The 13856-nt window shown below is 40.4% G+C and overlaps 1 protein-coding gene across 2 annotated transcripts in view; it reads left to right on the plus strand.

Annotated features, from left to right (window-relative positions):
* Positions 1–724: 724 nt before the first annotated feature.
* LOC109402364 (glycerol-3-phosphate acyltransferase 1, mitochondrial) overlaps positions 725–13856 on the plus strand; it is a 99296-nt gene continuing 86164 nt past the window's right edge. The window contains exon 1 of one of the 2 annotated variants that reach the window (XM_062846682.1): positions 725–1469. In XM_062846682.1, the coding sequence (XP_062702666.1) occupies positions 1405–1469 (65 nt within the window). In that variant the 5' untranslated portion in view covers positions 725–1404. The remainder of the gene's footprint in view (positions 1470–13856) is intronic. The other variant, XM_019675030.3, reaches the window with a different exon arrangement.

The raw sequence follows: 13856 nt of genomic DNA on the forward strand, positions 1-13856 counted from the left end.
TGGGACAATCTGACTTGGTGTTGTTTTTCGATTTTACTGAACAAACTATATATTTTTATTCACACAGCTGAAAGATCATCCGAAGAATGATCGAAAACCGCCACTAACTCAATTTTGCCCAAAATGCAGATGGGACTGACTTGCGATTCACGGCAGGTTGTACTTCGAATATAAGTGGAGTGCATCAACTTAAATCAAGCAACAATCCCAGTGGACTATACTTTAACCTTCCGTAACTCGCGCGGTTGACTACCTGCAACGGCACCACGCTAATGCTGAGTACAAAAAGCGAGATTTTTTCAACGTGTTGTACAAAATACAACAGCGCGATCGCTCGAGGGTTAATGCACGAAAATTCACTGTAAATCACGCCGCATTCACGAAATTGTCGACGCCCTTCCAGTCCAGTGCACTGATTGATTACCAAGATCTGCACGCGCCAGTAGCTAGGAGGGAGGACTCCCACATTGATAAGACAAATCATGGGAAAATCGCACCCAACACCCTGTTACAAGTATGTACACTAAATCAACAGCTCGACGCTCTCTCCCGTCTCAGTCAGTGTAGGTGTACTTACACGATTATTATCAGCAGTTCGAGCTTGAGTCCGTTTGCGTGTGTAAACTGAAAGGTTCGCGAATCAGCTGCGGATTCTCGAGTTGCGCCAGCCAGTCAGTAGCGTTCTTTACCCACACTGGGAAGCCCTAGGTCGCCGCGTCTGAGTTCGAAGAGGCAACAAAACATTTGCGCTGCTCATCGCAGATTTTCAGTCGCATTTCGCGGGTCGTCATGTTCGGATCGGAAGTAGATTGATTCTTGGGCACGGACCGCTCTCTCACTCTTTCTCTGTCTCAAAGTGTACAATTAAAGTCGTTGATAAGGCGCGCGCTTTGTCGTCGGTCTCGGTTTAGTCTGCCGGTCGTCAGTCGGTCGGTGGTGAATTTTTGAACCGTTGCCAAAAGTGATCTATACGCGATCGTCGTCGTCGTCGACGATCTGTGGTGGCGTGATCAGTAGTCGGTTGCTGCTATTGTAGCGCCGTGGATTCGGGGATCTTCTTCTGAAAATAAAAAGGGGTCAACTAACCCCCGGCCCCGTCGTCGTTGGTCGGAGTGAAGGTTTCCGGTGCGGAACCGAATTTCCCTTTCAGTTCGCGCATGAATGATCCGCGAGAAAACCTCTTCTGGGGTGTGTGAATAGAATCGGCTGTGTGGTGTGAACCAGCGAAGAATAGTGAGCGAGGTGAATTTGGAAAAGCTCTCGCAGTCGGGAAAGAAAAAATCTTCCGCGAAGAGGGGTATGATTGTACCGAGGAAAGAAACCGGTGTGTGATAGCTCTCGATTGTGTGTAAACAGGTGTATTTTGTCAACTTTGTTCCGGAAGAGCACAAAGCTTGCTTCAGAATGATCGGCCTGGTGGAGGTGTTACTATTCCTCTGCCTCGTTGGATACTTCTTCAACAAGAGCAGGTATGATGAACTTCACCGTGTCTACAGCATCTACAGAGAAGTCGGTTGTCTACAAAGTGTTGACAACAAAGGCTTGCTTTCGATATTTTAGGGCCCATTGGATTCATTCCGGAAGTTTGAAGAATCCCTATGACTGTAATCGCCGCCTTACCGTTCCTCTTGTTCTTGGCAGAGCTCGTGTAGACCTGAGACGTGTAGACCAGCTGATACAATTTCGCATTTGTGTTAATCGGTATATTTAGTAGCCGAGTGCACATCATTCGATCGACCGAAGACGATCTTCAGGGTCTACATTAGACTGGGGCTTGCGTTACGATATGTTGTGCACAACGTGTTTGACGTTTGTATGGGATTTTCCACGGTAAAACATGGCTCAATTTTTTCTTCTAACATGCAACCGATCACGTCAAAATATAACCTAAGAAGTGTCTAATCTAGTCTAGTCTACACATACACAGCCATTTATTGAAAGAATCCTGGAAAATGGTAGAATCGACTAATTCTACCAATTTTCTTGTCATTATTAATGTTTGCAGTACATTGGAAATGCATTACAAGCATTAGAGCGGCCAGGCCTACTGTGCAGCGTTATTGTTTTTACAATAAAGCCATTAAGTGGGGCCATCTCGTACCAACCACTCAGCTTTTGAGAAAGCAAAATAAGTGAAAATCGATGGGGGTGACGATGCTAAGAAGGTTAATGTCACCCCTTGGTCCTTCGCTTCCTGGGATGGAACACAGGTATTTGGTCCGTGTCCTGGCCCTTATGCCTAGGCTTAAGCGCCTGTTACTCGCTCTCTGAAATGAAAGAAACTCTGTGCGAGGGAAACGTTGCGTAATTAAAAATTAGTTTTCGAAGTTTATGAATGCCCCCTTAAAGGAAAAAAGAAGATGTAGTTTGAAACGGTCTCACCGATTAATCTGGTAACTGCTGTTGTTCGGTGTTCAGGGGGACGTCATTACAGCGTAGTCAGGGTTTCTCCTCGTTTCACCACCGTTCAAAATATAACCTAGAAGTGTGTCGAAAAACTTAGTCGAAGACCAGGAAGTGATCCGACGTATGTGAAATAGTTATACAGTATGCATTGCAACACGTTCAAACAGTTTGTAAACTAGCACCTGATCGCTTTGCTTAGGTTTTACTAGGCTATATTAAGGACAAATGTCTTGAAATCCCGCTTCAACAGTGCATCAGAACTTCAAACGCACAAATCTCAAGAAGCAAGCTTCACACAACAGTGCATTTCATTATTCTGTTCTTGCTCACTCGTAATAAGCTTAAAATAAGAAGATCAAGTGTTGTTTACAAAGAGATTTGTGCCCTCAAAATCGTGAGTAGGTGTCAAAGTCGGCCATTGTGGCGACCATTTTGGGATTCTAACAAGTCTGTCCTTAATACATCCGATCAGGGAACCGAAAAGTCTTAATCTAAAAACAAACGATCACAATGGCCCACCCTAGTCCTACCCCATTTGCATGCCACATGCTGCAGTTGATCAGTCTCCTCCTCTATCACATCACGATGCATCGCTGATCGTCATAGGGTTGTAGATTTGCTCAGATTAGATAGAAACGGTTCATTGACGAACGACATCAGTCAGTAGTGCAGGTCATCACTGACGTTTGATGCAGATCGCTCGATCTGATGCGTGATCAAAGCTCTTTTGGTCACTCAGTACATTATGCACTTTAATTGGGATTTTGATTTGTTTAGAAGTGCAACCTCAAGCAAGGTAGAATTTGAAACATGCTTTATTTCTCGCGAGAGTATGACTCCGACTCGGACAGTGTTCTAACAATAGGTCCAGTCGGTCATGATTAAGAGTTAGACTTGTTAATTGAATCGAGAATGTATGTTAATTGAAGACGGTATCGATTTGTTGTGAGTGATATCAGTCGGGTGTAAACTGCGTATGTGATCCTTGTTTGTTTACATTTTCGACGTATGTTTTTTTTTCAGAATTATATTGTGATACATTTCTATGACCAATATGCAAGGAAAAAAATCCTGGAATCCGAATTCCTTGATGAATCTCGGAATTAATTTCTAGAGAAATCTCGGAAGAAGTTTTGAAGAAATATAGGATAGAATCTCTGGACGAAAACAGGGAGTACTTCCTGGGGGATTCCGGGCAAGAACTTTTGAGGAATCCCAGACGGAACCTCTTGAGGAATCTCAGAAGAAACTTCAGGAAGAACCCAAAGGGAACTTCTGAAGGAATCCTAGATAAACCTCCGGATGAATTTCAACAAGAACTCCCAGGGAATCCAAGAAGAAACTCATGGAGGAGTACTGGAACAAATTTGTGGAGAAAACGCGGAGGACATCTTGGAGGACTCCCGGATGGAGTTCCTGTGAAATACCAGAATGCTTTCTGAAGGCGTGTCATAGAGCCGTCAGCAAGTTCGAAATCCGCATAATTCCACGTATTTCCTTCAGGGATAACGAGTTTCTGCTGAGATTTATGTTGTAGATTCTCTACTGGTATTGCTTCAGAAGCTACTGCCAGATAATTCTCCAAAATTCCCTTAATGAATTTCTCTAGGTTTTTTTTTGTAGAGATTCCAACATAAATTCTTCTTGGGATGCCTCCAAGAATTCATATTGGATATCCTTCCGGAATTTGCTGTGAGATCCCTCCAGAAATTTTTGCTGCGATTCCTCCAGGAATGTCTGCTGGGATTCTTCCAGAAATTTCTTCGGGAATTTCTTCCTTCTCCAACTAAAGATGTAAATAAATAGAAAAGATTTTTTCCGAAGATTTCTATTAGATTCCCTTCTGAAAATTTTCCTGAGAATTTTCCAGGCATTCCTCATGTAATAGCTTCCAGAAGTTTTACTTGAGAATCCTTCAGAATCTCCTACAGATTCCTACAGAAATTCATTCTGGATTTCTGTAGGTGTAGGACTTTTTCCAGAAATTTCTATTTTTTAATGGATTCTTTTAACAATCCCTCAAGATTCCATCAGAAATTCTTGTCGGGACTTCTCCACAAATTCTACAGGGAATTTATCCTGGAATTTCTCTGAAGATTCCTTTAGGTATGTCTTGAAAAAAAAAACTATGAATGCCTTCAGTAACTTCTATAGGAATTTCTCAAACAATTTGTCCAGGAACTGCTCTGGGGATTTCTCCAGGATTCCTTCATTGATTTTCCGGGAGTTCCCCCAAGATTTTTCTCTTGGTCTACAGGATTTTCTTTTGTGATGTCTTCCGGAATTCTTCAAGAAATTCTAGCTTGGAATTTTCCGGAAATTCATGCTAGAATTTTAGCTTGAATTCCTCATTCCTGGGAAAGATTTCTTCCGTGGATTTCTCCACGTATTTGTCCTGTATCCAGGAATTTCTTTGGAGATTCCAATTGCGATTCCTTTATAGATTACTCAAAGAATTTATCCGGGAACACATCTAGAGGTTTCTATAGAAACTACTTACGAGATTCGGGAATTTCTGTAGAGGTTCATCCTGTAAGGATTTCCCCAGTGATTCCTCTTGGTATTTTAAAAGGTTTTCCATGGATTCTTCCACAGCGTTTCCACTATGAATTTCTTTAGGGATTTCTTTAAAAACTGTGCTCACGTGCTATTCCGTAATTGGTGTAACTCGTGAGTATCATGAGTGTCATGGACACGCGGCATGTTTTGGAAATTGAACCGGAAACGCAGCGGAGCCAATTCGGGAAGTATGAGTTCCCAGGTAACCGCTAAGCATTTGAATAAGCCGTACATCAGACCAACTGCTAACAACAGATAAACTGCCAATACAGTGCTGGCGTAGAGCTGCGCGAACGGCTGCTAAGCTGTGGGACGGCTGTGTTCCTCCAGTAAGGATGCCATGACCTTGCAAGTTCATCCTCCTTGTTGGTTAGCCAAAAAGGAAGTCTCATAGGTTTCAAGGCTTTATTGTCCATCACCAGCATCGGAGGCCATTTTACATATGTGGTTCGAAGTTGCTAAGTGATCTTAGTCATTAACCATTCATACGACGAGCGAGGTTTTTTGGTAGTGTTGGCGCGCGTCCTGAAGGGTTAAAATGAATATTCGTATGATACGGTACTTTTTCAGTAACGCTGCTGCAAAATTAAATAGTCGATTTTTATAGATAACTTTAAAAACGCGAGGCAAACAAGTATTGAACAGCAAAAAGTCAATAATTCGTATGAAAGTTTAGTGATGCACGATGTCACCCTAAAAGGGTTCCAGTGCCGTTTCTGGATGATTTCTGAAGGTTTCAGGGTGGTTCCAGATGCCTTTCAATATCCCAAAGTTGCGTTCTGTCAATCAATTCAATTCAATCTCGGAAAACCTCTCAGTTCACTGCAGAGATTCAGAGGGTTACATAGGTGTTTCATGTGATTGTACGACATTTCCCCGAAAACCAGTTCCCCGAATGAAGTTTCCCCGAAAGTTTTTTCCCCGAAAAACGATTCCCCGAATGAACCGTTTCCCCGAATAGACCATTTCCCCGAAATAAGTATTAAGCTTTTTTTTTCAAAACTGGTTTCTGATAATTTTCCTGATGAAAACGATCTGGCCGAATCAGTCATTGGAACGAAAAGATAGGCTAGGCCAATGTGCCCGGTGGGGGAGGGGTGGGGTCTGAAATGATCAAAAATGAGTCTACGTAGTTTATGAACAGCTCCTTAGCTTGTATGAGACACATCTGGCAAAAATTGCATAACAGACCTAACACTCTGATATTTCCCATCTGACACCGATTTAACGGTCTAAAGGGTGTCCACGATGAAATTGGCACACAGAAAATATTGTATAACTTTTGATTGCGTTCGCCAAAATAGCTAATTTTTTGACCATGTGTTATGTGTAGCTAATACCATAAAATTTTCATTAAAATCGGTTGAGTATTGGCGCAAATATTGTCGATATCATAAAATGAGATTTTAGAAAATGTGGGCACCCATTTAAAAAAATTGCTTAGGCTATAACTTTTTTGTTACCTCATCAAAACGTTTGAAAATTTCACTCGATATTCTTAACATAGTATCAATTAGGTGGTAAAAAATTGATCGAAATCGGTTCAGTACTTTTTCTAGTAAATATCCAAAGCTCAGATCGCTTCAAGGTAAATTTTAGGTACTTTTTGACCATTTTTAGTTCCGCGTGCACTATTTTGACTGTATAACTGGTAACACTGTCCCGATTTTTATAAAACTTTGACAGTGTAAAATTGTTGTGTTAAACTGTTTACAGTGAAAATTTCAGCCATTTTTGTTGAGTACTTTCAAAGTAAGAGCAATTAAATTTCACTACACCAAAAACCACATCTGATAACTTTTTAACGGTATGATCAAATTGAATGAAATTTTGACAATTTTTTTCTACATACATACTTTATGTACATAAAAATTTTCATTAAAATCGGTTCAGTATTTTTGGCGCCAGAGTTGAAACGGCAAAAAAGTGATATTTTCCAAAATGTTTGTACAAGATTCTCAAGTGGCAATTCCCTTGTTTCAACGATATCTCCGCCTATACTCAACCGATTTTAATGAAAATTTTATGGTATTAGCTACTATTTATGGTCAAAAAATTAGCTATTTTGGCGAATGCAACCAAAAGTTATACAATATTTCCTGTGTGCCAATTTCATCGTGGACACCCTTTATTTAAAAACTTGATAGTCGGCCAACTGACCATTCGTGGCGCTTTCATCGATTTTGTTCGAGTTTGACGTTTACCCACTACCGCAACCTAGTTGATGGTTAGCTGTTCTTTTAACATTGGGCGAATGCGTTTTTGTGACTATGATTTAAATCCAAAAATGTTAGAAGTGTTACGTTTGTTTGTCTGTATTTTTGGTATTATGAGCACCCTGGATTTTCCCTGGAGATTTTTCAAAACAAAAAATAATACGGATATTTGAATGACGTTTGTTCTTCTTCTAAACAAAGGTCGTTTTTTTTTTCATTTCTTCTGATAGAAAATGATAGGGCTTTCAACTCAAAACACGCTCATCAGAGATTATCCCTTCTTCGATTCATAGACTGTTCTTTCGAGTGTTGTTGAATATTCAATCGCTGAAAACGCCCTCATAACATATAATACCTTTAAAATGAGTAATCGAGGTTGAGGTAATCTGCTAAAGGTCATTATCGGCATAAAAGATGTAGTCTAGCTGTAACACATACGTTACGGAAAATGTAAGGTATGGTAGCTTTCAAAGAAAGTCACAGCACAATTTAAAGACAATTACACCGTCTTCGACCTTTCGGCCACTACAGACTGAACATTACAACATTAGACAACGGAAAACACATATAACACCCAGTGGCCCAGTGGAGAATTTTCCGTTTGACGAAAAGTTTTCCCCGACTGGAGCGGGAATCGAACCCACACTCCGAGGCTTACGAGACACCTAAACGACTGACGCCGCTAACCGCTCGGCCACGAAGCCCACAATTTGTATATGTATTTTTGTTAATCGATTGATTATAGCCAAACTTTACTGAATTAACATTTGGAATCGTTTATGTTGAAAGAAGGAAGAATTTCTTATGGAGATTCCTACTATAACGTCCATAAACACTAGAACAGTTTGACACAAACGAACAAAACATCAATATTAAATATACCAGCTAATTTGACTGGTACTTCTGATGATAAATTCTACAGGTCAAATTGAAAGAACAGCCTATGTTTGAAAGAAGGGAAATTTATTATGAAAAAGTTATCAATCAGGTGAAGACACTAGGTCAATGCCCATTCGGTCTACTGATCACCTGTCAGCTTAACCCTCCTAAGATGTTACGCTAGAAAACTAATAGACATATGGACAATCGCCAATATTTCCTACCTCATCGTTTATACTCCGTGGATGACGCTATATTGCCATAAAACCCCAACATCTAGGTTCCACCCCTGCACATGTATCCAACTAGTTCACTCTCTTATTGCCCTTAAGTTTTCGTGCAATGTATAAGGACATCGGTGAGCTGAATGTATGTATGGTGAGATTCTCTACTTAATTATCATGCCTCGAAATGAATATTACAAAAACCAAAGATAAGAGTTTGTGAACGAAAATTCAAGTTTAGTTAACCCTGTTAGGCTCATGATGACCCAGACAGGTTACGCTGAGCGTACGCAGCGTTGTGTGCTTCAGCTAATTCTCAAAGAAGGTTAAATGGCAGAAGACATACACTTTTCGCAGAAACTGCACATTCGGGGAAACATTTTTCGGGGAAATGGTACATTCGGGGAAAAACTTTCGGGAAAACTTCATTCGGGGAACTGGTTTTCGGGGAAATGTCGTACAATCGTTTCAGGTGGAATTAGGGAGCCTCAGAGGGGCTACAGGAGGGTTTCACAAGTACATTTTTATGGGATTCAGAAGGATTCGGGGGCACGCATACCAGGAACCTACATATTATCGAACTTGCATGAACCTAAAATCTTTTTCCATAGGGTTTTAGCTTATGGTCTAACCTTTCAGAAAAGCCTTTGTTCAAAATATTCTATCGGTAAAAATTGAAATAAATCAAGTTTGAAGATTTTCTATCAAATGAGGTATATTCAGAGCATAATTTTGTATATCATACCGAACTGCAAACAACAAGGCATCGTGTGTGACCTGTCACAGACCCGATGGTCTCTTCTTAGTTTTATAAACATTATATTCATTTGTCATTTGTCCGGCATCTGTGTTATATGATCAGCCCAAGGGGGTCTGCCGTGGTTAATTAGTTCATTTTTTTCTATTTTGTGGGCTTCGTGGTCATGCGGTTAGTGGTGGTAAACGTTTAGGTGTATATGTAGTAAGTCATGGAGTGAGACTCGGAAATAAACTTTTCGTGAAACGAAAAATTCCTAACTAGCTTCTGTGTGTTGTCGGTTATATGATGATAGTAATATTCAGTCTGTTCAGCGTCTGGCTGAAGACGGTGTGAGTTGCCATATTTATTTAATATTTTAAGTAACTTGAACATTCGCCGGTGCGATTGCCATACCAGCCATCTTCTTTACCCCTACCGAAATATCGCAGCTTTTTCCATCAGACTTTATTTACGTGGCTAGCTTAAGTTATGCCATCGTCCTGCCATCAATTGGGTGGAAAACAACTAAGAAGCATTGAGGAGGGCAGCAATGTGTGTGTGATGAGGCACACAGTATACCAGAAGATGAGGCACGCTATTTAACAATGTAAACTTAAATTTTGGACGTCAACTTGTGACGTCATCTTTATCGACCCTTTACTTGGATGAAATTGATGAGGAGTAATCGATCGTTCAAAAAGTCATTTTTGAACATATTATTTTCAAAAACCCGTATTTTAGTGAAAAATTGAAGTTGCTTTATGAAAATTTCACTGCAACGTTAGAAAATATAGGATATGATGTGGTCAAAATTTGAACAATTGTAATCCAGTGATTTGGGCCACAACTATCGTCAAAGTTGAAGTACTTATTTGGATGCCCACAGTTTTCTATCCGTATTGACCATAATGAAGCACCAGTGCAGCAGAAAAGCCGACGTCAATTCGTTCCATTCCATGTTCAGTTCTAAGTTTTTAATAAACATTGTTTATTAAACAATTAATATTGTATGACGCGTTTACTTAAATTTCCGTACATTAGTTATCTATGATATGATATCCCACTCGTAACACATAGTGTGTTACGCGTAATCCGTCACAAACATATGTCAATTAATAGACAATTGTCTATAATTGTCAACTTAAGTTTTGTGTATGAATTAACTACAATGATGGTGTAATATATGATCATGGTGTGAAATAGAATCAAGGTGTCACACACAATATGAATTCCCAATATGGGGTTTCAACATGCTGTGGCCATTTTTATTAAAAAGCTTTTATAAATTGACCAGTTGATTATCCGATCCGAGGACTGAAACGTCGGCGAAGATAAGAAACAATCAACGCTAAAACCAAAGACTGCCTAAGCCGAAATCTGAAATTGTGATTCATTGGGATTCTGAAGGAGGCTTTGATAAACGTATCGTATAACTGGCAGTTTGAGGGTTCGACTCTTTGGATGCACTGAATGTTGAATTTTTCGGCTAAGCAGTCAACAAACTCTTTCAACAAATCATTTGGTTAGTTCAACAGACACAGAACGAACAAATATTTTTCCTTTGAAGATGACAAGAAACATTGCCAAAACGTAAAGAAACGCATATCAGGAACCTAAGTATTATCAAACGTGCATGAACCTAAACTCTTTAGGGTAATTGTACCAGCTATCGCCATAGTGGTTCCCTATTTGGCCATAGTGGTAATTTTAAAGGCTTTCGAGCTTTGACCTATTCTGAAAGGCTTAGTAGCAAGAATTTAAATGTATCTTGCCATTAAAACCTTTAAAATGATGCAAAATTTTGAATTATCTTCAATACCCACTATGGCCAAATAGGGAACCACTATGGCGATAACTGGTACACTCAGCCTATTTGGCATTTCACACCGTCTTCTGCCAGACGCTGAACAGACTGAATACCGCCATATAACCACTATACATGTATAACAGACAAGACACAGAAGCTAGTTAGGAATTTTTCGTTTCACGAAAAGTTTCTTCAGAGTCTTACTACATATACACCTAAACGTTTACCACCACTAACCGCGTGACCACGAAGCCCACAAAATAGAAAAAAATGAACTAATTAACCACGGCAGACCCCCTTGGGCTGATCATATAACACAGATTCCGGACAAATGACAAGTGAATATAATGTTTATAAAACTAAGAAGAGACCATCGGGTCTGTGACAGGCCACACACGATGCCTTGTTGTTTGCAGTTCGGTATGATATACAAAATTATGCTCTGAATATACCTCATTTGAGAGAAAATCTTCAAACTTGATTTATTTCAATTTTTACCGATAGAATATTTTGAACAAAGGCTTTTCTGAAAGGTTAGACCATAAGTTGAAACCCTATGGAAAAAGATTTTAGGTTCATGCAAGTTCGATAATATGTAGGTTCCTGGTATGCGTGGGGGGGTTTTATAATCGTTGAGGTGATCTGCTCATCTTCTCATTATCTACCCTTTCGTCGTTTACCTGCATCCAAAGGTAGATGAGAGAGAATGGAAGATTACCTTTTTAGCACCACTTTTACCTGAAACTTATATTTACAGAATAATGCAATAAACAGATCAGTCTTGATCAAGATTCACAGCCAAGTGCACCTTCTATTTTAATAACATCATTCTCCCTGAAATGGCTGGCTTCAACCCCGGAGGCCAGCTAGATCATTATACCGTCCAATTGTTAAAATATGCAAAAATACCCTAAATGCTGTAAAACAACACCCTGTTCATTTTACCCACAATTCCCCTACCGTAAAGACGTGGTCGGTCGTCAGCGATGCCAGATCTACACAAATGTTCGTAATTGAGATGTTTCTACGGATCCGTAGATTTTTTCTACAGAAAACACATTTTTCTATGGAAACCTACTGAAACCCGCATTATTGTATGCATTCCATGGAAATGGTTTTCAGAAAGTCTCCCTTTCCCTTCCCCGCTCATCACTTTTTTTCCTACATAACGCCTTTCCAAGAAACCTAGCATCACGGTCACTCATTCTCACAGCCTATGATAGAGCTTCATATGCGACGGTGTTTGGCGATGTTTTTCAAGTTTTTTCTTCGATTATTTGTGGTTCTTCCAGCGCGTGCAGCCAACTCGTCTGCCGAGCTCTACATGATGTTTTTTTTTTTTGCACTTTTTTCCTTCGACATTCGCACTACGTGATCAGCCCATTGAAGTGTGTCATATTGTTTAGGTTTCACATCATTTTTTTGTTTGTACCCTGTACAGTCAAATATGCCAAAGGTTTTTCGGTGCTTGCCCATTTTTACATTCACACCGCGCGATTATAGAGGGCAATCGAAAAAAATGGCAAAGAGCAAATTTCATTTGCGTGCGTAAGTTACAGAACTTAAACTGATTACGAAGTTTGTAACGGGAAACGTCATTGTCACACGTCACCATAAGTGTTCTAATGTCTATCTCAGCACCAACATCACTAGACACGCCTATGTCTTCATTGGCAGCTATGTTCTTCGTCTTTGTAGAGTTTATTGTCAAGCCTGCCCTCGTTGTCTCGAACTTCAAAGGAGTTAAAACTTTCTGCACTGATAAAAAGTTATAGTTATAGAACTTATGGCTTCCATTTAAATTGTTGTTGTAATATTACTACTAATACCTAATCTAGTACTTCATTATTGATATTCGCCATACTTCTAAGTGCTTGCTAATCAAGCAACAAGCACGTGACCGTCCTCGAGTAAAACCCCATTGATCTTGGCATCAATTCGATTCCATTTCTGTTTTTCTTAATCGATCACACTCTTCTGCTTCTCTGCTTGAATAACTGGATCTAGTACTTACATGGCCCGGCTGGAGCACCTAGTACGTGAGTAGTGTTGTTTACTACATACACTACATACCCCTCGCCGCCGCGGCCAGAAGACAAGGTTCATCCGGTGTACGTGCCGAGCACTGAACCGGCATAAGATCGCGCGCATTTTTATGGCTGCTCTCGGTGCAACGTGACCGGAATGCGAATGCTAAGCATATGGATCAGCCGCGCGCGCTTGCACTGCTGGGGAACTTTGGGTGCATTTGCGGGTGCGCGATATCGCACCGGTGATAAGTTTTCACCCCCCTTGGTGTCGACGGGGGGGGGGACAAATTCGACGACCTCAATAAACTCTTGACGCACTGGAACGAAATCGTACTTCAAATTGAAGAATTTTTCCAACTACTAGCTTCGGATTTATTAGAGTTCCTTTGAACCATAAGCTGAAAGCTAGAAAAATTTCACACATATTTTAAACAAACTTGACTTATTTAACGTCATAGGTATTTGTTATCGCAAATTCTACGAAAATCCCTCAAAGCATTTACTGCAGTGCATGGCTTCTACGTCGTAGCCGCGCACATCACATGCAATCTGATTGATATCGCCGTATCAGCGATTGAAAATATGCCGCTGCAGTTGCAGCTGTTATCAGAAAAATGCACCGAAAATTTACGCCGCCCTTGATTGAGTAACGACCTTGACGGCCGCAATCGCCCAACGGTTGTCAAGTCAACGAACCCTCAAACTCTGTGCCACCCCCAATCAGCCGAGTCTGCGATACGACTGATAATCACTGGCTTATTGTTTACGCCGCAAAAATAGAAATGCGTTGCGGTTCCGGCTCTAAAGTCGATTGATTTTCTGTTTTCACCCGTCGTCAGTGGTGTCTTGGATTAGCTTTTACTTTCGGGTTTAAAGGGCTTAACTTTTGGCATTCTTTGGATTATAGATTCGCTGAATCGGATCGTGACAGGCGTAGGTTGGTATCTGCGATCCAGAGGATTCGGTGGAAGATAAGAAATCGTTTTCTGGTTGTCA

Source organism: Aedes albopictus, chromosome 1 (genome assembly GCF_035046485.1).
Source record: "Aedes albopictus strain Foshan chromosome 1, AalbF5, whole genome shotgun sequence".
Taxonomy (NCBI): domain Eukaryota; kingdom Metazoa; phylum Arthropoda; class Insecta; order Diptera; family Culicidae; genus Aedes; species Aedes albopictus.